General features: G+C 41.0%; 1 protein-coding gene across 2 annotated transcripts; it reads left to right on the forward strand.

Moving 5' to 3' along the window:
- Positions 1 to 1,175: 1,175 nt before the first annotated feature.
- On the forward strand, positions 1,176 to 23,163 carry LOC140322778 (uncharacterized). Of its 2 annotated transcripts, none has more exons than XM_072399377.1 (6): positions 1,176 to 1,237; positions 9,005 to 9,222; positions 11,696 to 11,834; positions 15,095 to 15,234; positions 16,167 to 16,219; positions 16,946 to 23,163. In XM_072399377.1, exons 2-6 carry the CDS (start codon positions 9,020 to 9,022, stop codon positions 17,812 to 17,814), a joined length of 1,404 nt encoding a protein of 467 aa, XP_072255478.1. In that variant the 5' UTR covers positions 1,176 to 1,237; positions 9,005 to 9,019; the 3' UTR covers positions 17,815 to 23,163. The 2 variants fall into 2 exon arrangements, with proteins under 2 accessions (XP_072255478.1, XP_072255479.1); XM_072399378.1 differs by lacking the exon at positions 1,176 to 1,237 and adding an exon at positions 4,379 to 4,862.
- Positions 23,164 to 24,734: the final 1,571 nt, after the last annotated feature.

Here is a 24,734-nt window from a genome sequence, read left to right on the forward strand (position 1 = left end):
CATGTTGTCACCAAAAGGGTTGGCAACCAGTCCAGCACTGGATCACTGGTAGTCTCGTAGAAGAGGCCTTATAGAGGGTCATGTGATGCACCAGCCCCAAATTCGGTATTACAGAGGAGGAGGGTCCTGTCTGGGTAATATGGGCACTTCTCGTTGGCTGTTCATTTGTGGGTTCCTCTTGGGTCGTGATTACTACACCATTCTGTTGATGTCACCAAGAGGGGTGGTAGCCAGCCTGGTCCATCATTGGATAATGGGATGCCCTACAGAGGGTCATGAAATGCACCAGTTCCGGAGTCTTTACTACAGGGGGGCCCTGCCTTAGTGATGTGGGCATTTCCCATTGGCTGATCATTCGTGGGGTCCTCTCAAGTCCAATGACTGCAGCAATGTGATGATGTCATCAAGAGGGGTGGCAACCAGACCACCCAAGCATTGGATCACTGGTAGTCCCATGCAGAAGAGGCTTTATGGTGGGTCATGTGATGCACCAGAGTTTCCCGTTGGCTGTTCATTGGTGGGGTTTTTTGGGTCCTGCAGCAATATGATATATAAAATATTTCTGCAGATGGGAAGCACCAGTTATCTCAGTATTCCCTTGCTCCTGTAATTGGCTCGTTTATTAAAAGTCTGAAAAACTTGAGGAAAGAAAGATGTGGATCATGTGATTTCTCAGGAATTTCCCAGGATATACAGAACAGAAGCAGGTAACAGCCCAAAATAAAATTTGTTAAATTCCTCACAGCTGCCCAACAGATCTGGGTGCTGCCAGGCATGACACAGCATTCTGTGATCAAGTCATGTGACAGCGGTCATACATTTTTTTTTCTGCAAGATCATCATGCGATCAGCATACTGGACACTTCCACCATGGACGCAATTCTTCCAGATACAGAAAGGAATTCCAGCAATCCCCCACCCAGCAATTTCCAGTGAAAATACCATGTTGAGTGGCTTTGCAAATAACTGGAAAAATATAATTTACTCTATAGAAGTTTGTGCAATTAGATTGGACTGCTTAGAGTTCCTTTAAGTCTCATGTCCTGCAAGCTCACCCTCCCCTCTGGACTACATTTCCCAGGATGCCTTGCAACATATCAGCTGACTTCCTTTAACTCCAGCAGCCAATTGGAAGCCTGTGACACTTGTGTGCAAAAGTCATTGCCAGATGTGAAGTTGTCAGAGCTGTGCAGATTTGTGCTCCTTCCAGTCCAGAGATCATCAGGACGATTTCCAGGTGAGTTCTGCTTTGGAAACTTTGTTTCTCTTCCAAAGGGGTGTAAAAAAGTTACATTGTATATAATATTTTGTAGAATATATTGGAAGAGTCAATTCATTGAGCTGGGGAAGTTTTTGTAACTGTGCATATGTAATTTTCTGATCACATCCTGTGGTCCATACATATACGATTTATCTTTAAATCCTTTTCATTTTTATTATGTAATTTGAATTAATTATTTTCCCACCAAAACTTATTACTTTTTATTAACTTGATACATCTCCTGGCTCTTCTCAATGGAGATCTACTATGAATTAATAATAATAAAACAGGATTTATATAGCGCCCACATATTACGCAGCGCTGTACAATAAATAGGGGTTGCAAATGACAGACAGATACACAGGAGGAGGAGAGGACCCTGCCCCGTAGAGCTTACAATCTATGAGACATCCTATGATCTATTAATATTATTATTATTATTATTAATAATAATAATAATAATAATAATAATATTAAACAAGATTTATATAGCGCCAACATATTACGCAGCGCTGTACATTAAATAGGGGTTGCAAATGACAGACGAATACAGACCGTGACACAGGAGCAGGAGAGGACCCTGCCCAGAGGAGCTTACAATCTAGGAGATATCCTATGAATTATTATTATTATTATTATTATTATTAATAATAATAAACAGGATTTATATAACGCCGACATATTACACAGCGCTGTACAATAAATAGGGGTTGCAAATGACAGACGAATACAGACAGTGACACAGGAGGAGGAGAGGAGCCTGCCCCGAAGAGCTTACAATCTAGGAGGAAAGCTCCCCACCCCTGCATGACATTCTTTGCCAAATTACTTTTGGACTTTTTTAAAAGAAAAAAAAATTAATATGTTCAATCCTGCTGATGCAGCAATAAGACTGAATTACGAGTCCCAGCTTGCATTTATAATAAACCCAAACTAGATACTTCTGGGCAAAGTAACAGGTTCTCCTGATTCCAATGTCTGTAGGTATTTACCTTTACCTCCGTGGTTCTCCGCTCTCTTCTTCACAAGTCCCGGAGAGACTGGACAAGGTAGGTCAGCCTTTCTCAAACTTTTTTTAACATTGAGGAGGCAATTGAAACTTGGGGAACCCCTTCTAGATGTCTAACAGTATATTAGCATGGTGGTCAATGGGAAGAATGGTTCTTGTATTACAACAATTGGGAAGAATGTCACCCTTACAGATAGCCAAAAAGATCATTGGTGTCCCCTAAACTGACCTGAGAGGTGCATATTTCCTCAATGAACCTCTAGCGCCCTCTGGAGGAACACTGGTTGAGAAACATTCAGGTAGACCAGGGGTGTCAAAATCTGGCCCGTGTGAGGAATCTGGCCCGGAACATCCTTTTCTTCGCACCCAAAAGAATTCTTAAAGTACAGCTGGCCCGCCTCTACTATAGATTGCAGCGAGTGATGCCACTACTACAATTCCCGGCATCACTCGCGTCTATAGACCAGTGGCCTATGCGTGGCTCTGTACTGGACTGTTCTATAGACGCAAGTAATGCTGGGAATTGTAGTAGCGGCATCACTCGCGTCACTAGAAGAGCTCTCTGCCCATACGTGGCCCCGCATTGGAGTTTATACTAATAGGTAAGCTCATTGCAAATTATTACTGATTATTTTAAATGTTGAAATCATAGAGCTGTTGCATGCAGCAATTCATTTGGTTTTACATTGCATTCTCTGGAAAATTAAAACAATTATTCTCAATAAGAAGAAACAAGAACACATGGGAATGCAGTAATATGCAATGTATTGATCTAAATATGTTCCTTGGCACAGTAACCCCATTGAAATTTAACTCAGAAGGCTACAAACAGAGAAAGAGGCATACAATTTGTTCTTAAATAAATATTAAAAAAATATTATAGGCTTTTTCTAGATTGAATGTGAAGCAATTTTTCAATAAATTTCAAGTTTGGCCCACTACTTGGCTTAAGTTTTTTATTTTGGCCCTCTGTGTATTTGAGTTTCAAACCCCTGAGGTAGACAATTGACTTCCCAGCACCCCCGATGTCCGACATACCAGGAAGAGCCCTGTGGATCACACTGTACTTCCACGTATGTGTGATCATGTGACTCTTCACAAGGCCTGGCATCTTGGGGGTGGAGTCATTAGTCCGGTGTAAGCTCTGACAAGGGCCAACAATAAAGTTACATGCTGGGATCTTTACTAAAAGTTCTGGGCGTGGAGGGGAATGGGCGGCAAGGAAAATACAGGAAAGATAAAAGGTGATACCAAATGAGGTGGAGTATTAAGAGACCCTTTCATATTTCTTTACATGAAAGCATTGACTTGGGATTGAGTGACAGGTCCACTTTAAAATAAACTGCCGATGCAGTATGCTGCCTATACTTTGATCCCTCACCCTTGTATTGGCTTCATTCATATAGAACCATAATTGGCCAAAATGGTAAAAAAAGAATGATGACTGGCATGGCTCCTCAACTACCTAAAACAAGGATTAAACCATGCTTTGTAATATATATGGCAATGTTGTGTTGATTGGAAGTTTGGTTCCTGACCGTAGCATTGCACACCCATAATTCACTCTACGTATATATGGCCGTAGATTGTCCTCGGTGATTGCCATGGATGTGATGGGGGGTCCTGTGATAATATCAGCACTCAGAAGCCTGCAGTCCTCAACCAGTGACTAATATTAGCTCCTGTGTACGTCAACCAAAGATAAGACAGTTCAATGTACAATTTACCAAAATATGTTCAATTTTATCCATCTAGATCAGGGGTGTCAAACTCTGGCCCTCGGGCCAAATCTGGCCCACAACGTCCTTCTTTTATGGTCCCCAAAGGAACCCTAAATATGAATTGCAGCTGGCCCACTGCTGCATTTAAATAGCGCTGCTACTACAATTCCCGGCATGACTCGCGTCTATAGACCAGGGGCCACTCTGCCTATGCGTGGCCCTGCATTGGACTGTTTTATTGACGCAGGGAATTGTAGTAGTGGTGCTATTTCAGTGAAGAGGCATTCCAGCCACTCATAACATTAAGCCACGCAATGGACTGTTTTCTTGACGCAGGGAATTGTAGTAGCGTTGCTATTTCAGTTTCAAGTTTGGCCCGCGACTTTGTCTAAGTTTTTAATTTTGGCCCTCTGTGTATTTGAGTTTGACACCCCTGGTCTAGACAGATGCTGCACATGCAGAATATTTTGGTAAAATTGTAATTTTCTAACTCTTAAGCCCAGGCCATTTTTTTTTCTTTTGGATAATATTGGGTAGTTACAATTTCTGTTTGATTTGTGACCCTATTGGAAGAATTCGTCTTTTCAGGTTGCCTATGCACTACCATACTACAGACTTTAACCGAATGTACCAAAGATCAGGAGCAATATCCCATTGACAGCGCAACTAAACCCTGTGAAATTGAGCTGTCCCGTTCCATTGCCACCATCTTCTTCCTTCTCTTCTTTGTTTAGATCTTCAACCATATTGATTAGTGCGGTCCTAATGACGTAACTCCTGCACAGGTGTAGAGTTCCTTTAGTTCCAGCACCGGCGGGAAGTGCCGGGTATGCCAGCAACCAACTACATGCTAATGTGCAAATTTTGACAGGTAAGGGAGTGATCAGACAGGTAAGCATGTGCCTTCCTACAACAAAGCCCTGTCTGATTGCAAATGTATTTCCACCATGAGGGCAATATTAGATTTCAGGTTCACGCAGCCTGGTACTAGATATTGGGCTTGTGCCATTGGTGTGGGGGGAGGGCACAACCTTTGAAGGAGATCAGTACCTCTGGGGAGGTGCTTGGGATTCGGAAGGAGGTTGGGACACAGCTCAGTGTATTGAAGGCGCAAGTGAAAAATTAGTAGTTTTTGCCGCCTCTTTTGTACCCCACCTTACACCCAAAGTCAACCTCCACATACAGCTAGGTTTTTATGCAGAAGAATACTTACCTTAGTCCTAGGTGGGGAGGCAGAATGTCCTCTTACTTTCTTCCTGCCTACCAGAGGACGGGTTCCATAAAGTCACTCCTCTTCACCGGTCCTACGACCTCCCCCTCACCAACATCATGTACAATGCTGAACCAGCGGTCTTAAGCTGTATATGAGAACACCAAGGGCCCATCCAATTGAGGAGTAGGTGGAGAACACCAATTATTGAAGAAGTGAGCAGAAGGTTAAGTACTCTTCTTTTATAAAACTTTAGAACCCAATCAGGTTCTGCTGCATTAACATGTGCCTTCGGAGGAGATCAGTACCGCTGGGGAGGTTCTTGGGATTTGCAGAGGTGGGCACACAGCTCAGTGGTCTGTCGACCTCCACATAAAGCTAGATTTAATGCTCTTTTCATGGAGGAGTTTTATGCGGAAGAATACTTACCTTAGTCCTAGGTGGGGAGGCAGAAGGTCCACTTACCTTCCTACTGCCTACCATTGTACATGTCCCATAAAGTCGCTCTTTTTCACTGGTCCTTCACCTGAGGGGGTGAGAGAAAAATGAGTAGTTTTTACCTCCTCTCTTTTACCCCCCTACACCCAGTTGACCTCCATATAATAATAGGGTGAAAGATTCTGAAAGAGAGAGCAGAAGGTTAAGTATTCCCCGATTTTAAAACTCCCCTAGGACAATTGAGCATTTACACCTTACTATCCGAACCTAGAAGGCGGGGCAGCAATCAAAAGCCAATCAGATGCAGCTGCATACACATGTTCCATGCTGACATATAAGGGAGATCCAAAGCAAAAATGATGACTCCTAGGTGTTCTGCTGCTCCTTCTATGGCCAATCAGCAGGTTGGTGTTGAGTTCTTGACTGAGCATGCTGCAGGGTCTCCAATGCAGGGGAAATTCCTCATAGAACAGGCGCGCCCATCGAAAAATTTCCTTTAACCTCCTTTTCCATTGATAAAAATTATGGAGTTACTATACCTTTACTTTCTCTCCCGGTGATAATGGTCACATGACAAAAAAAGGGCACATAAGATAAAAAGCAAAAATGGAATTTAAGTGTTTAGAATGTGGTGACTGCATCAGCATACTCCCCTTGCCCTTTTACGTCCAAATGGTGATCCTGCCAGCAATACACTTCCTATCCTGGGGTGACTGTGGTGATTTACTGTATTGTATCTGCGGAGGAGAAATTCTTGACTTTAGATGCAGCTTATGCCCCAGATCAGGGTGTGACCCTTGGTATTGGGTTGCTGCACGTTCAGTGCCAAATTCTGCCATTAACAGAGAAATCGGTAGATCAGTCACCTGGGAGGCTCAAAGTTCATTATTCACCTCCTGTCCTGTGACAACGAGGAGGAACATTGTGAGAGCAGCAAAGTAACCTGGAATCGGTGAGTATCTGGGATCAGCTGTGTTCACACATGTATGTAAAACCAAAAATCTATTTTTCAGTATGATTAATAGGACATCTCACTGTATACAGTTTTCTTAAGCAAATCTGTGTCTTATCTTGAGATTCTGCCAGTAACAGCACTTCCTGTTGCAGGGTGACAACTCTAACCCACTGTCTTGAAATTAATATCAGCGTTGTCAGCCTGCTGTGTGTTGGGCTGTCCGTTACATAGGCAGTGTAGCTGACACGACATGCTGACAACACCGGCAAAAGGATTACTGTGTAAGTGTATAAGGATGTAACAATGACCCTGCAACCCCCACAACCACAGGGAGCCAGCAGGTGGGGCCAGGGGGCTGCTTCTTCCTTCTTTGCTGTTTAGAATGAGTACAGGCGAAGGTAGGGAAGAGAAAATGTGAGGTGGCATCTTATCAAACACACTTTATCCTAATCGAGAAGTAATTACTATTACCCTTTAACAAGCGTTTCACCACCTTGCTTCACAGTTGGTATGAGTTTCTTCTGAAACACAGTTATCTTTGTGAGCCAAACAAGTCTACTGTGGCCAAACAACTTTATCTTTGATTCATCAGTCCGTACCACATTGGTCCACGAGGCTGCAACACCCAGTTAGATGACATGGAGAACAGACAAAACTGACAAGTGAAATACGTTGTAAGTGTTTAAGGATGTTAAAACTACCTTGCGACCCCCACAGACGGGGAGCCAGCAGGTAAGGACGGGGGCTGCTTCTCTGCCTCCTCCTCTGTTGAGATTGGGCAATGGAGGAGGTAGGGATAAGAAAATGCAAGGACAGTACCCTGGAATACTTTGCAAGTGAGAAACACCGGTAACCTCTAGGAAGTCCGGACAAACCCTCATAGGTCATAGCCTGGGGCCCATCCAAAATTTTGCTGGGAGGCCCCTTAATTTCTAGTTGACCCCTCCTGGCCAGGATTCCCTGCTGCCAGTAAAAACAGAACACAAGATAAGCAAAATACGTGCACCCCTGTCCTCAGAAGCAGATCTCCCTTCAGAAGAAATTACCTCTTGTAGAGGGTCTGTCACTCCCTGACATCATCTTGTGACATCTGACTGCTCTGTCTTTCACAATTTCATCTATTGTAACATGTTTGTGGGTTTGCTTTCATAAATAACACGTTTATTATCACTCCACAGCATTTCAGTGGGATTCAAATCAGGACTTTGGCTAGGCCAGTCCAGTCTATAATCCTCCGTTTCTTTTTTTTGAGTGGATAGATATGCTGATGTGCTTCAGACCAATATCATGTTTAAAGATCACATGGCTTCACATTCTCAACAAATATGCTTTATTGTAAGATAAAACTACTAGCTATTAACCACAAATAACCTTCCACCGCCTCGCTTCACAGTTGGTATGAGATTCTTCTTCTGAAATATAGTTTTCTTTTTGAGCCAAACATATCTACGGTGGCCAAACAACTCTATTAAACACCACATTTCTCTACGAGGTCTTCCCCATATTTTTATGGCAATATATAACAATACTCTGATGTTCATTTTGGACAGCAAGGGCTTTTTCTGCGCACATCTCCCATCCAGGTTAAATCGGTGCAAGTTTTTCCTGATTGATGTAGATCGACACTGACCATTCCAAGAGCTACATGTTTATAATAAAGAACAGAAAAGATGAGTTTTCAGCAAAAATATTAGAATTGTATTTGGTGATACAAATTTTACACAATAATACAGAAAAATTTTTTTAAACTTTTACTTGTCACAATAGTTTCTTGTGATACATACAAGAGTTTGTTATGGCCTTCTAAGCCACTATACAAAGTTTAACTAACAATAAGCGCATATACATCACCATAACATGGTTTAGTAAGTATCGTTCGTATCAATCGTAGTACCCTACGCATTTCGCCATTGTGGGCTTCCTCAGGGGCAGTGGTAGGTCAATGAATAACTTTCTATGTATAGGAAGGGTTCAAGTAATCTAAATTTACAAACATAAGTGTAAGGGTTAAGAGCCATTCCAAGAGCTACCTCCAGATCCGGCAGTATAATTTCGAGGGTTTGGGAGTCTTCTTCAAACGATCAGCTCTTGGGCTGAACTTGCTGGACCACCCAGTCTTAGTGAATGGACTGTGAGCGGAATACATCATCCCGGCAGGACCAAGATGGCCGAAGATCCTCTCCACCAAGAGAAGAAGATGCCCTCCAATGGAATGAGGACAGGTCAGTATTGCAGGTTTAGGTCAACTTTAAAGGTCTCATTTTTGCCTATTACAATAGGTTGATAAAGACAACAATTTCTATGGGGTGCACTTACTTTTTCACACATATTGAATGCTATCTTGAGTTTTTTAAAATCTCCTTCCTTATTGGTCCTCATAAACTAACTTCAGTTTTTGTTTTCTCAACAGCACAAACAACACACTATGGCATCTGGCAAGTTACGGGTGGCGGTGATTGGTGCCGGAGCAGCTGGACTCTGTAGTGCCCATCACATCCTCTCCCGACCTATAACCTTTGAACCTCCCATTGTGTTTGAGAGGACTGGACAAGTGGGGGGAACCTGGGTGTATACAGGGGAGTTGGACCCTAGTACACACACCCACTCCAGCATGTACAGAGACTTGAAGTAAGTTCTCCAGGTGCCACCATACTGTTCTATACTGTATACTACATGTTCATTCTCAGTTAGGCCATTTGAAATGATACAGCACCGCTATGTCTTATTTTTTTTTTTTTACCTTGGTCACAAAACTTGGTGATAAAGTTTAAAGTGGCTATGGGGATAAGCAGGCCAAAATACAATTCATCTAATCCAGTCTATTTACATATAACAACAGATTTCAAAGTAATCACCTGGAACAAAATATTATCACAAAAAATAGCCGGAGTAGATGGTGCTCCAAAAGAAATAAATGTGGAGAAAATGTTTTTTTTTTCTATAAATCAAACTTCAAGTTATGTTAAAAATACATAGGTTGCAAATTCGCTTGTAATTCTCCAATTCATCCACTAGATGGTGCTGTGTTTTTCTATGATGAATACTTTCTTGCTATGTCAAGGATTGTAACATTGCGAGCTAGAATGCTGTAAAAAAACAAAACACAGCGCAGCCTAGTTGATAAATGAGAGAATGACAGGCACTTTTCAGGCAATGTATTCCCAGTATGACTTTAACATTGATGTACAGGTTTATACAATTTTTTTAAGTGTTGTTTCTTTTGGATCATAATCCTACAGGCTCCTCTGAATGTTTTCTGCAGGGTTGGCAGCAATGCCATGTTTAGGGGCTTTGCAATTAACTGGAAAAGTTTGATGGTGCAGACTTAATTGCAATTTAGATGAACCTTGAATTGCAGTTTGTGTTATTTCGACCACATGGTATTGAATTGAACTACAATTTCTTAGCATTAGATATATTTTCTCATTTTACATGCATGCAGGCTCTGTCATGTGTCAGTGAACCCCTTCTCCCCTGACAATGTCTTCATCTCTTCAGAAGAACGGTGCCATCTTTGTTTAGGCATCACCCAGGGTCAGCCTCTTCTTCCTAGACTAAGATGCTGGCTCAGAAATCATACAGTCATATAAATCCTGGTGCCTGTGCTATTTTCAGCTGTGCTCACAAATGCCTGACACAAATCAACCACTACTGCAGCCTCACACCTTGTGACATGTATAAAGGTGGGGTGACTGTGAAAATGCTTCCTCCTGACTGCAGCAGAGATATGACATCCTAGTATTAGTTGAGACAAACTTACTTGATTGAAATTTTCATAGGATTAAAATCCCTGTAAAGCTGCAGCTAACTCAGGAAATGCACATCACAACTACACAAATAGCACAGCATGTGCAGTACAGCTCGGAGGACTTTTATGTAGTTGTGAATAATATTTTCAGTTCTCTGGTTTATGTTTTTGTTCTTTTGATTGATGCTCTTTGTGTGTTTTGCAGGGAAGTTGTAGGAGGTATATTGTGTGGGTAACTGCTGATGTAAAATGAAATAGAGGGATGGTTGTAGAGAATAGAAACAGGGAGCGAGAATGGAACTCTGCTCATTGTAGGTTTGTTGTAAAACCTTAACCTTCCGTACATGGTTATTGCGCAAGGTCACCACCAGGGGGAGTACTAGTGGGACTTGAGTAGCTACAGCATTTTATACCTCAATGCATCCCCATGGCACTTTCTTGCAGACTTTTTTTAAAAAATTTACAGGTACAGCTGGACTTTCCCAGAACATTACCACTGTTTTTGCGCTTGACTCTCTTCCCTTCTCATTATAATAAATTCTAATTATTTTAAAGTTTCATTAAGGGTTGCTGGAGTATTGTGTTCCCTACTTCATCGGGAACTGGTTGTGGGTTGTTTTTGGGGTATATTTTCTTAGGATTCTTTGCTCAGAAAAAACATTTATGGGTGCATTTATAGATTATTCCTCCAAAATTTAGGTATCACATCTCTCCACACTTTGTTTTAGTGTCTATTAAAACAATGACTCATTCTGCCATCTAGTGGCCAATTGTCAAGGTGCAAATATGTCACAATTGCAAATTATATATTTTGACATTCAAAAAACCGGCAACCTCCGGCCCTGAGAAAATCGTGGATTTTTTAAAAGTTATACCTACCTCCACACACAATCTTCCTCTCGCAGCACCCAGGGACATCTGGCTCAGTTCCAGGGAGCAGGCAGCAGGGAAGTCAATGTGTATTTAGTGTAGCAAGCAAGACCTAAGAGCTGTTTCTGCAGAACAGCGCCATCAAAACATAAATGGCCAAATAGTGTACTACAGCCCCTGTATTGAAAATGCGATCCGAAATTCATGCAGGGAAACTGAAGGAACCGGATTATCGATGGCCGGTATAAAACAAATAATGTAGATTAATTTAAAAGGAATTGACAGACGAATCATTTATAAATACATACCTTAATGTTATATATTACATATTGCAGATTGCAAAGTCATTTGATGGGGTGGCTGCAATGGTTTTATTTTTTCAGGCTTTTTTTCATTTCCTCTATAATCTAGATAAATCCCTTCCACTGAGTAAATTCTATGATGGATCGTTAATATGTCTAATCAATCTCTTTTCGCTTGCAGAACCAATCTCCCTAAAGAGATCATGGAGTTCCCTGATTTTGCCTTTGACCAATCTCTGCCATCCTTTATTCACCACTCAGAAGTCTTGAAATACTTGGAGGAATATACAGACAGGTTCTCTATCCAACCCCACATCAAGGTGAGAAGGGGTGAAATGTAAGAGATATTTTCCCAGCCCTACAAAAAAAAGTATGGACGAAGAGTCGGTTTATTAATCGGTTTATTGTATATGTGTTGTCATAAAGCATACTGATTGTAAGAGAAAGCATTGTGACATTGAGATTGGCTTTTTACTGTGCTGCTTCATCTTTTACTGTCCATTCACTGGTTGGGGCGTGTCCAGAACAGTCTAAAGTAGGGTTAATGATAACTGCTCTCTGATGCTGTCTATCAGACTGAGGACATCTAGTGGTAAAAACGCAGTACTGCAAGGGAAATCTCTGTATTAACTATAACTATTGGAGTATAATTTACATTATTTTTTAACTTTCAGTGGGCTTTTCATTTTTATTTTGTTGTTTTTGTTTTGGAATTCTGCTCTAACATAAATACCTAAGAACATCCATGCTCTTAAAAATACAGTGTTCTGATATGTCTTTATTAATAGGAGTCTACAGCCAAAACATTTCAGACAGATTGGAGAGGTATAGCCATAGGTTTATCTAATATAGCAAGGTTTCTTCTCTTTGCTTGTACCCTTATTATGAGAAAGAAAGTTATAGGAATTGCAAAATATTAAAAGTGTCACAGAACACAAGATGATGGAAATTCTTGTAACAGGGACATTTAGGGCTCTATTTATAAATTATTTCCCCAGCCAAATTCTCCGAAATTCCCTGGTGGTGAATTCTATGGTTGTATTTTTCTACAGGTCTCCTAATAAAACAATGATTTGTTCTGCCACCTAGTGGCCAGTTGTTGAAAGTGCACAGCTGTCACAATGGGAAATGAATAGGAATTTAACTAATTTTATTGCCAAACTGAAGAGGGAATAATTTATAAATAGATCCCTTAGTGACAGTGGTTTAAAACCAGGAATGGCACGATTTCCTTGGACCCCATAGTATCCAAGTTGAATTGGATCATGGTGAATGATAGACTTACACACACATTGAAGAATTCTCTAGACAAATTTGAGGATATCTGGGAGCCGTGGATCTCCTTTAATACTCCATAAATCTTGATCTTGGGGAGCCTCTCATGGAACGTGGGATTTGAATACTTTGCTCTAGTACTTCCTCTACCCCCCCCTTTCCTGATGTGTCTTTTCTGGTTTCCTAGTGTCCCTTCCCTTTTGTCCTTTTGTGTCTTAACCCTTATATGTTATATGTTATATGTTTAGAATTATGGTCCAGATATGAGAAGTTATGTGGCAATGCTTATTTGTTTACAACCCATGCCTATGACCTTGCTTGGTATGCCAATTTTAATGTCTACAATTTAATATGTCCTAGATAACACTCCAGGTGGGGCTTGTTAACAGGTTCTACATATAGCGAAGATGGCATACATAATCTTATGTTGGTTGCTGGGTTATTCGCCCATATTTTGGACCCCGTTGGTTTTTTGACTGTCTTACTTTTGTTGTTTACCTTTTTGTTGTTTTAAAATCTTAATAAAAATATTGAAATATAAAACCAGGAATGGACCTGTCCACAGGTGGGCTGGGAAAAATCTTTTGGCGGGCCCATTTATTTGCCCCCAAATTATTTTTTTGTGCCTTTGGCTGCCAGAAAATGCCACTGTTTCAGGAAAGGGCCTTCCTTCTCACTTCCTTGGTTGGGCTCCAATGTCCCCAATCTGACCCCTTCTAGGAAGGATGGATATTAGGTCCAACTTCTGCATTGGAGGTCCATTTAAGTCCACATTCCATTGGAGCCTGTAGGTCTGGAGCTATTCCACTAGTTGGGCTGGGGGTATGAATCTTCTGTGGACCACAAGAACCTACAAAATGCTGAACTTTACAGAGCCACGTGTCACAAGAATTGAAGGATTTGTGTACTGTGGGTTGTAAGTAACAGTGCTTGGCCAGATTGGCACGGGGTAGGATATGAAATGAACACTGGCCACTGACTGCAAGTAAAAATATCCAATATCCTGGAACTCACAGTAAATGCTTTGTTGTGTGCATTGGAGGTCCTGGAAAGGATCACAATAACCACTAGGGGGGGTGCTGTGGTACCCTCTGTGCCAGGCTCCAGAACTACCCCGCTACCGATGGGGAAAGGATACTTTGGCCATGAATATGGAGAATGAGATATCTGATATGGAGAACGGAAAACTAGTAAGGGCAAGAAAATATAAAACAAAGGAAAGGAAGGGGATCAAGGGTCTGTCAGATAGCCCCGCTATACCTTCAATGACAGATTTATTAATTTCAGACCGGAATTGCTCAAATTCAGAGAATAGTTCTAATCCTGATTCCAAGTCAGAATTATCTAGCACCAACTATCTATCACTTAAGTTATGCATTTGCTATGCTATTAGCAAATAGAATTTTGCTATTAGCAAATAGGACTTTGGCAAAGTGTAAATCATTGTACAAACATCTGATGGATATCAGAGAATTGTTGCTGGAAATGATCTTTCGTTAATATTTCCAGTGATAGATGAATCAACAATCACTGTACAAATAGCGCCATTCTGTTTAATGGAGAGAGAGGGGGAGGAGGAATGAGTGGCACCCCACTGTCTTCCCCTCTATAGGAATGAACAGTGGTCATTCCTGATTGATTGTTCATAAATCCACCATGGCGTATTGATGAACGGCATCAAGCTGCCATGGCAGATTGATGAACAATGCCAAGTGACTGCCGAGAAGGGCAGAGCCTTTCATCTTTGGTTCCTAATGTCTGGCATGTGTACATAGCATTACATTAGATCCAGACCCAATCACTAAATTAAGAATGAAAAAGTATGAAAATGTATTTTGGCACAGTGCTTTACCAAAATAAATGGCAGGCAATTAGGTTTTTGAATTTTTAAGGGTATGTTAGCTGAGAAACGAATAACAGTCCTTAGATGCATTAGTTTCTTTTTTCAAAGAACATTTTCAGCAAGTACAGAGCAACCCAAGGTGACAACGCTGCTCATTTATAGATACGGTGGGCCTGATTTATTACAGCTCTCAATGGGTCTAATAGGCAAAGACTTTCATCAGTCAAGCTGGGTGATCTAGCAAACCTCGAAGGAGTTTTTTGCTATTTTCTAGGAAATGTTTTGAATCCTGGACCAGATCCATTCGAGGTTTGCTGGATCACCCAGCTGATGAAAATGTATCCTCTTCAGCTTTGGAGAGCTTTAGGAAATCAGGCCCAGTGAGTGAACCCACCACCACCAAGGGCAGGGGGTGTGGTATTTTAAACAAAATCTAATCTTCGGATCTTTTATGTCTTGCAGTTTAATACCCAGGTGGTGTCAGTGACCCCGGTACTGGGAGAAGGAAGGGATGAAAACGTTTCCTGGGATGTGACATCCCAAACTCAGGACAGCGGTGATCCTGTTACTGAAAGGTTTGATGCCATCATGGTCTGTGTGGGGTAAGTACCAAATGCCCACCTGATGCCCTTTTTGTGTTCAAAGAGCCAAAAAGTCTTTTCATTCTGACAAATCGCCCCAACAGCTTTATATCTGCAAGATTTTTATTGCTGTCCATGTCCCCGCTTGGGAGATTTACCCTCCGTATGTCTTCGTGATCTTCGTCCCTGAGTATGTGATAGAGCAGTGTTTCCCAACCTTTCTTAGTCGCGGCACATATTTTACAATTAGAAAAATCCCACGGAACACCACCAAAAAGTCAGACACGTAAATTAGCTACCTGCTGCCATCTAGTGGTTTCCCATGGTACACCCGAAGATCTCTCAAGGCACACTAGTGTGCCGCGGAACAGCGGTTGAAAAACACTGTGATAGAGAATCCACAAATTTTGAGCATCACTGAAACAGCGATAAAGCAGAATCGTCCATTGGTGACACCTGTTCCAGTGACAACTGTCTAAGAGGGGTATTTCCTTGTGCTGTAGAGATTTCTTCTCACTTCCTTCTGTGTCCACAGGTCCCCAACCCCTGGATCGTCCGTTAGGTGGGCCTGCGAGAGCACTCTGGCCGGTGCACCCCTTAGCGGGATCAGGAGAAAGACCCCCCTTGGAGGGGGAGCACTGGCCAGAGCCGCAGACCATGTCTCCCGTATGGATCGCAGGCTCAGGGCAGTGGGTGGGTTGGCTCAGACCTGCGATGGGAGAGTGGGCAGGTCCTGGCATTTGAGTGACACAGGACTCAGTCACGAGTCCATAGATTCAGTGGTCTGCGAGCTGCAAAAGGTTGGGGACCACCGCTCTACAGGAAAGGAAGTGATGGAAAATCTCCCCAATGGGATACAGGTTGCAGTGACAGTTTTTAACTGTTCCCCAGGAAGATTTTAATGAAAACTGTAACTCTACATTCTCTTCACATTATCTTCTTTTATTCCATAGACACTACTCCCATCCATTTGTGCCAGACATTGAAGGACTGAAAGACTTTCAAGGTGAGATGATTTTAGGGTGTAATTGATGTAATAAAGCAATTTTCTAATGAAAACACATGTGCTCATTATGGGGGTTCCCATTTACCCGCCATCCTCTTACTGAGTTCCTGGTTCCTTACATCTACTTGGCCTGTTATGGGGTTCCCACCGTTCCTGGGGTTTTAGCATTGCTGGTTCCATTATGAAGAGCTCCTCCAAACCCTGTGCAGAGTTCCTGGTTCTGTACATCTGCTGTGCCCATTAAGAGGAGCCTCACCAAGCCTGTGCTGAGTTCCTGCTTCTGCTCCTGTGGCCATTGTTCCTCACTATCCCTGCCATGAGTTTCTGGGTAATGAGGCCCAACCTTCCTGCTGAAACATAGAAAGGTGGACAGGAATCCCCAGGTGGGCAGAAACAAGGTCAGGCAATTTGGTTAGAAGCTCTAACGTTTGACATCCAAAACACAACAAGGCAGCAGATGAATGTTTTGATTATTTGATTGAGACAGAAATGTGTCTCTTCGTTGGAGCCAAGCTCGATAGAAAGATTAAGACTTAGAATTTTGAAAAAAATAATTAAAATTTAGAATTTTGGCAAATTGAGGAGATGTTTCTTCACTTCCTGTCCCTGTAACCCTCTGTGAAAGAAATGGGGATATGAGGGGCATAAGGGGCAATAAAGCTATTCATAAGGTCAGTCCATACCATCCATACATTAAGAGGTCTGTAATTAAGTTTTTTTTTCCAGGTCAAGTGTTGCACAGCCATTATTACCGCTACCCAGAGGTCTTCTCTTCTCGTTCGGTTGTCCTCCTTGGTGCGGGGCCATCTGGACTTGATATTGCCCTGGAGCTGTCTTCACATGCTAAGCATGTCACTCTGAGCCACAGAGGTCCTTCATTTCAGTGGAAACCACCAGAGAACCTCTCATTTGTGCCTCCATTGGTTCGGGCGACATCCACCAGTCTGATTTGCGAAGATGGGACAGAAATTATAGCAGACACTCTGATTTTCTGTACCGGTTATAAATATAACTACCCATTCTTGTTGTCTGACAGTAAAGAAGAACTGGAATATAAGGAAAATAATGAAGAAAACCCTCAGCTAAATGTGCAATTGCTCTGTGCTAAAGTGGACTTGTTGGAGGATGAAGATATTGTTGGAACAAATGTGGAGCAGGGTCACCTCCTTCCACTCTACAAGCACCTCTTTCATGCTCGCTACCCTACTTTGGGCTTCATTGGAGCTTGTAAAATTGTTGTCCCTTTCCCATTCTTTCATTGCCAGGCTCAGTTTTTTCTGTCCGTCCTTGAGGGTAAATGCAAGCTGCCTCCTCCAGAGAAGATGCTTGTGGAATCCCGTGAAGAAGTCTTTGAAGCGCAGACATCTGGGATACCATTGAAGTACCTTCACCGCCTTGCAGGAAAACAATGGGAATACAACCAATGGCTTGCAAATACAGCAAGACTTGAACCATTGGCTCCTGTTCTAAGCAAACTGTACGAGTCCACTCGGAGCTTCCGGAATTTGGACCCTTCATTATATCGAAGGCTTAACTTCCGTATTCTGAACAGAGAGGAGTTTGAAGTAAGAGGTGAGCTACCAAAATATAACTAGAGACTGTAGAGCACCTCCACTTCCTTCAGAAAAGATGCTTGCGGATTCCCGTGAAGACCTAAAAGCCCAGATATCTGGGATACCCTTGAAACACCTTCACTGCCTTGGAGAAAGACAGTGGGGCTAAAATCAATGGCTTGCACTTACAGCAGGATTTGAACCATTGGACCCTGTGCATAAGAAAATTAGTCAGCTTGGAACTCCTGGAATTATGACCCTTTATTATATTGAAAGCTTAACTTCCAGGTTCTAACAGAGAGGTGTTTAAAGTGGGCGGTGAGCTAACAAATTATGACTAAAGACTGTAGAGCACCTCCACTTCCTCCAGAGAAGAAGCTTGTGGAATCCCATGAAGAAGTCCTTAAAGGCCAGATATATGAGTTACCCTTGAAGCACCTTCACCGTGGGAGTACAACCAATGGCTTGCAGAAACACCAAGATTTGAACCATTGGTCCCTGTGCTCAACAAAATTAATCTATCTGGAACTTTTGGAAAACTTACTCTTCATTATATTGAAAACTTAGATTATGGATTCTTCTCTTCCTCTTTAAAGAGGGATGTTTGAAGTGAGCAATGAGCTACCAAAATATGACTAGAGGCTGTAAAGCACCTCCACTTCCTATTAGGTAATTCCAACAAAATCACATTGCTGTTTGCAAGACTAAGTTTGTACAAGGTCAATGCTCTGCCTCCTGTAGACAAAGAGCAATTCTGAGGCATACTTCTAGTGAATAGAAAGATTCACCCATCACCCGTGATAGGCTGGAGCTTGAATGTGAGCTAATAGCCCTTCAGCTGCTATTGTTCCAAGGGCATCACTACTGCAACCTGGTCAACAAACGGAATGTGGTTGGCTTGCTGCTTAATGTTATTCTTACCCCTTCGGTATGGACAGAATTTAGAAGGGATATGTATCTTGATTCTTGAGATTCTAGGATCTTGTGTCTTGTATGCTCATTAGGAGCAATTTACACAGCCTAGTTAGACAGTTTTATATGTAAATCTAAAGCTATTTTTAAATTAGAATTGGGAAATATTGTTTTTTTTATATAGAGCAAAAAAAACTGAGCCAGCTGACTCCTTCATATACCATAAAATTGGATCACCAAATAGATTGGTCCTTCTTTGGTTGTATTTGCATCTGTATTGATATGAAGATAAAATGTAACATCATTGTACTCAATGACCATTTGGCATAATGACGAGTCAACAAGGCACCACAATTTTACCCAGGGTATATTTGGGCACCTACCTTATGATGGTATGGCAAGGCCATAAGGCCAAGCTTACAGGATCAATGAATGCCCAATGGCTAATTCACCTACTACAATTCAAGTAAACTCCATGTTCATTCTTCCTCTTATATTTAGGGCTATTTATAAGGTTGTATGTTGTTATATAAGGTTGTGGTTGTGTGTGGTTGTATAAGGTTGTATGTAGGTTGCAAGCAGTGGGAATCCTTTTGAATTTGCTTATCATTAAAATGTATCTGAAAACAATATTTTTGTTTTGGGTCAAAAGGGGAAGGGTGGTGGGGAAGCAGCATACAATGGGGAAGTCTGGAAATGGAAAATCCAAAAATTTACTGTCATCGGAAAAGAATTAACCCCCCTAGCGGTATACCCAAGTGTGCAGGTGTAGATTTTACCTGCAAAAAGGTAATCCAGAGTCACACTTAGGGTCGCTAAAAAACAATAAAAAACCCCACTTACCTTGTTCCTTTAGTGTCCCCCGCCATGCTGCTCATCCCTCCAGGTCCTCAGGCGGCGTCCTCCTTCTTCGATCTTCTCCCAGCGACTGCACTGATGTTCTTCGGTGTTTCACGGTGACATTGGTGCATGCATTAGTTCTTGTGGGAGGCGCGGTGGGAAATTCGAAAAATTTTGTATTGGATTCAAATCTTTATATTATATATATAAACATAATATTTTTTTTATTAAAGTTTATTATAAAATGTAGTAAATATTGGACATATTTCGGTGAGTTATGCCTACGAATCATATGCCTACAATGTAAAATAAATTTACATGCAAAACAATGTAACGCTTTGCATGAAAATACGGACAGAATTAGAACGCTAGTGGGCTAAAAAGGGAAAATGTCCAGTGGGAACACATTCAAGGGATAATTTGCCCATATTTTGGGAGATTTCCTATCCTACCTGTTGTGACATTGAGATGAAATCTTTTAATTTAGTTCTAACTAACCCTACTCTATTTAAAATTAAAAAAACATCTATACTTTAATATGACCTTTTCAGTTGTCTATACAAGGCAAATAAGCTACTTATCTCCCCACAAATCTCCCCAGCTCCAACCTCTTCTCGTCAATTTTGTGCTGCTTAGTCAGAACACTGCTGGAGAGAAAAACGGTCTATGTAAGCTCTTTTAGGAGCTTACACAGGGCTATGGAATCATTTCCCCCTCCCATGTGATTAGGCTGAGCCAATCGCAAAGCTCCGTTATTCTCACCTGGTAGAAGAGGCATGAGGTTCCCCTGTACCCTGAAATGCTGGGATTTTTATTTTGTATCTAGCAGCTGAATGGGTAGGCAAGATAAGTGCTTATGGGGAGTGTGGGGCTAATTCATACCTAAAGCCAAAACCAAAATGCAACACGTTGTAGCCTATCAATGTTTGGCAGTGGCATTTATGGCCTTTTTTTGTCTATTGATCCTGCCAATATCACCCATCCCCTAGGATGGCATTGCTCACTTAGAGTTTTGTACCTGTGGAAGAGCAGTGTTATCATCCTAGGCTGTTCTCCTTGATTGAAACCATAGATTATCTCTCTTCAATATAGATGGATGTGTTTTGTAGTTCATGGAAGATAGGTGAAAATGGATAATACTTTGGGATTTCGGTTCAGCTCACAGGAAGTTACAAGGGTGCTAGGTTTCAGGCAGGATCAATGGAAACTTCTCTGCACTTAAGCTAAAAAAATTAAACTAAAGCTTCCTCCACATCTAAGGATTGATAAGCTGCAATACATTTTTGTATTTGGGTTTGCATATCATCTAAGTGACACTTTTTTGTTTGTGCTGCATGAACAAAGTGAGACGTTGATTATAACGGGAAAGCCCTTACTGGAAGCTTCCACATTGGAATATTTAATTGACCACATAAGTATCTTCGAAGAACACAAACATCAAAAGATTTCCACCAGGAAGCCATTAGGTCCCTCTAAGTACATGAATTCACATTAATGTCTGCTGAGAATTAATTTTATATAATCCTATAGTCTGTTGGCCTATCACTTGTGATATTTTCTTTATTTGTCAACTTGTTTCTTCAATGAGGTGAGGTGTGATCACACACATCAGATTGGCTTTGATCCTGCAAAGGAAAATTTAACATTTAACAAATATGGCTGCTTGGTATTACCTGCATGATGTGACAATCCAAGCAGAAACTTGGAAGAAGATTTAAAAAATAATACCACTGTCTGAAAACCCAACTTATTGGAAATACTTATATGGGTTGCTGGCATGGCAAAGACGCTGAGAAAGATTGGGCTATGGAAAAAGGGGGAATTTGCCCCCTGGACCATTTCACATTATATATGTTGGGTTGAGTGGAGACAATTCCTAGATAAGAGCACAATCAGACAACTTTTGAGTATTAAACAGTTACCTGATCCCTGTTCAGACCGGCACCAGATAGAGGGAAGTTTGTCAGGATCATTTTTTTAAATCTCTTTTATTAAGACTGCAAAGGAAATCAATTTTGAAAGAATAAAAATCTGTGAAATATGAGGCATTTTTTCTGATTAGCTTAGTATTTTATTTACATCTACCACAATGTCCACCAATTACTTTCTGCAGCCCAAAGAAAAGCCAACCAAGCGAGAGTCAGTATAGCTTGGTACACTAAATTTGTTGTTGGAAAGGATCTTTCAAGATCCTTTCCCACGATTAAGGACTGACTGATGCATGAACGAGGGCTGTACATACAGCACCGTTCTGCTCTATGGAGAGGGGAGGGGGAGAACAACGGAACGGCACCCTGCTGTGGGTTCTCCCCCTTCACTTCCATTACGATCGTTCCTCGTCTATCGTCTGTGGAACCGCCAGGACAGTTGTTCGGATGATGGATGACGGGCGCTGTACACATACCAGATTCCCGTCCGATATTCACCCTGACCAGATTATCGGACGAGAAGCATTGGACGTGTATACGTAGCTTTTGCTGTAGTTGCCCTCAGGCCAAATGTTCCCAGTTCTTGCCTGAAGCTGGCTAACTATGCTGGTCATGTTTTCAGCTTATCATAGCTCCGATATGATTATATTTCTGTCCTAGTAAGAGAAAGTTAACATCTCAACCATTTTTCACTCCTTACCCTGTTGGTTGGACAATTAATGAAGCAGCAGAAGAGTGATGAGGCCATCCTTCTCCTCATTCTACCCTCTATGTATGTTCACTGTAAGCACATAAAGTACAGCAGAAACCATTTGGGTTTCAGTATGGATCTTAAAACTAAAGACATATGCAGCTACTATTAGAAACTTTATATTAAACATACATGTCTAGTAAATATTTAATTGCAAAAGACTGTAATTCATGTATCTGCATATACTTAGTGTTTATGGTGACTCCACTATATTGGGATTCTGGGCATAGTTTGGTAAAGTTCTCCAAAAACTGGAGAAAATAGACTATCATGGCAGAAACTGTGGGACCTAGCAAACCTAGAATGAATCTGGTCCAATATTGAAATAATTTACCAACTAACAGCAAATGATTTTTACAAAATCTAATCCATTTTGCTGGTTCCCCCATGATAGTCTATCTTTTCTAGACATGGGGAATTTAATTAAATCAGGCCCATAATGTGTCAAATACATGATACTGACCCATTTCTGTAGACCAGACTGTTTACTGAGGTTCAAAACACCTGTTTGATGTTTCTTTGAAGTTATGGAGAAGGTGTGGAGAAGTAGGTACTCTTTGATCCCTGTTATACCTTGAGACCCCTCTTAGAGTAATAAAACTTTATGTAAAATTAAGTGTGAAATAATGATAATTGTCTTGTCTCCAAACCACAATACAGGCTATGATAAAACAAATGCTAACATTATATTTAGAAAAGAGTTTATATTTAAACCTAATGTAATTATTTAATTTAAAATGATTTAATTACAGTTTAACTTTTTGTATTTGACATAATCCATTTTTCATGTATCCATAACAAATATGTATTTCAAATGTAACCCTGTCCTTTATTTTAAATAAAAAATAAATACATTTGTAAAGTTCAACTCTTAATAATGGTTTAAGTTACTTGAAATTTGTTTTGTTCATTGGAACCTGAATATGTATGTTCTTTTTAAATAAAACTTTTTGAATTGAACTTTTTTTCCAAAACATTTCTCTTCTTAATTTGATAAAGTAACAATTTTTTTTTGATGCTTGTTCTATTACATACATGTATGTATGGCAAAGTACAATAGGTCTGATTTATTAAAGCTCCCCAAGGCTGGAGAAGAGTAACTATTGGGGTGATAACTGGGGTGATCCAGCAAAATTTCCTAAAAATCATTTGCTATTAATTGGGAAATATTTTCAATCCTAAACTGGATTCCAGATTTGTCCCCCAGGCCAAATGTTCTCAGATCTTACCTGAAGCTGACTAGCTATGCTGGTTGTGTTTTCAGCTTCTCATAGTTCTGTTATAATTATATTTCTGTCCAACTAAGAAAAAGTTAACATGTTAACCATTTTTACACACCTTAGCCAGCTAGTTGGGCATTCAAGAAGCAGCAGAAGAGTTATGAGACCATCCTTCTCCTCATTGTACCATCTCTGTATGTTCACTTTAAACACAAAGACCACAGCAGAAACCATTAGGGTTGGAGTATAGATTCTCAAACTAAAACATATTCAACTACTAGAAAATTACTAGAAAATTTATATGAAAAATTCTTTATTAGTGAATGTTCAATTGCAATTAATTACATTTGCCAAAGAATTGCAAATGATTTTTCAAAATCCATTCCAGATTTGCTTGATCAACCAGGTTTCCCATGATAGTCTAACTTCTCTTGACATGAATAGTATCCTAAATGAATCAGGCCATCATGTGTCCTATACATGATACTGACCCACTTTCGTAGACCAGACCAGCCGTCCCCAAGTGGTGGTCCACGAGAAAATTTTGGTGGTCCACGGCTCTGGCCGATTCCCCACCCCCCTGGAGTGGGGTCAGGAGAAATACCCCACAGGCAGACCGCACCAGCCAGAGCCGCGGACCACGTCACCCGTAAAAATCCCTGGCTCAGGGCAGTGGGCGGGTTTTGTCTGGACACAACCGCCCACTCTCTCATCCCAGGCTCAGATCTGCGATGGGAGAGTGGGCGGGGTTATGGCATCATGGCATCACTGTGGGACAGGTTCCTCCCCCTTTGAGAGACACCTGGCTCGCCGTGCATGCAGGGTCCAGAGTTGGCAGTGTTACTGGTCCATGGGACCGAAAACCACTGGACCAGACTGTTTATTGAGGTTCAAAACACATGCTTGATTTTTCTTTGAAGTTATGGAGAAGGTGTGGACAAGTAGGTACTCTTTGATTCCTGTTATACCTTGACACCCCTCTTACAGAGTTATAAAAAATATGTAAAATAAAGCCTGAAATGATGGTAATTGTTTTTTCTCCAAAGCACAATACATGCTATATTAAAATAACTGCTAATAACTTATCTTTAGAAAGTAATTTCTTTTTAAATCTAATGTAATTCTTTAATTTAAAATGTTTTTTCAATTTTTCATGTATCGATAACAAAGATGTATTTAAATTTAACCCTGTATTTATTTTAAATTAAAAAATAAATACAGTGGTAAAGTTAAACTCTTAATATTGGTTTAAATTACCTTTAATTTTGTTTTTACATTAGAACCTGATAATATGTGTTCTATTTAAATAAA

Source organism: Pyxicephalus adspersus, chromosome 2 (genome assembly GCF_032062135.1).
Source record: "Pyxicephalus adspersus chromosome 2, UCB_Pads_2.0, whole genome shotgun sequence".
NCBI lineage: Eukaryota > Metazoa > Chordata > Amphibia > Anura > Pyxicephalidae > Pyxicephalus > Pyxicephalus adspersus.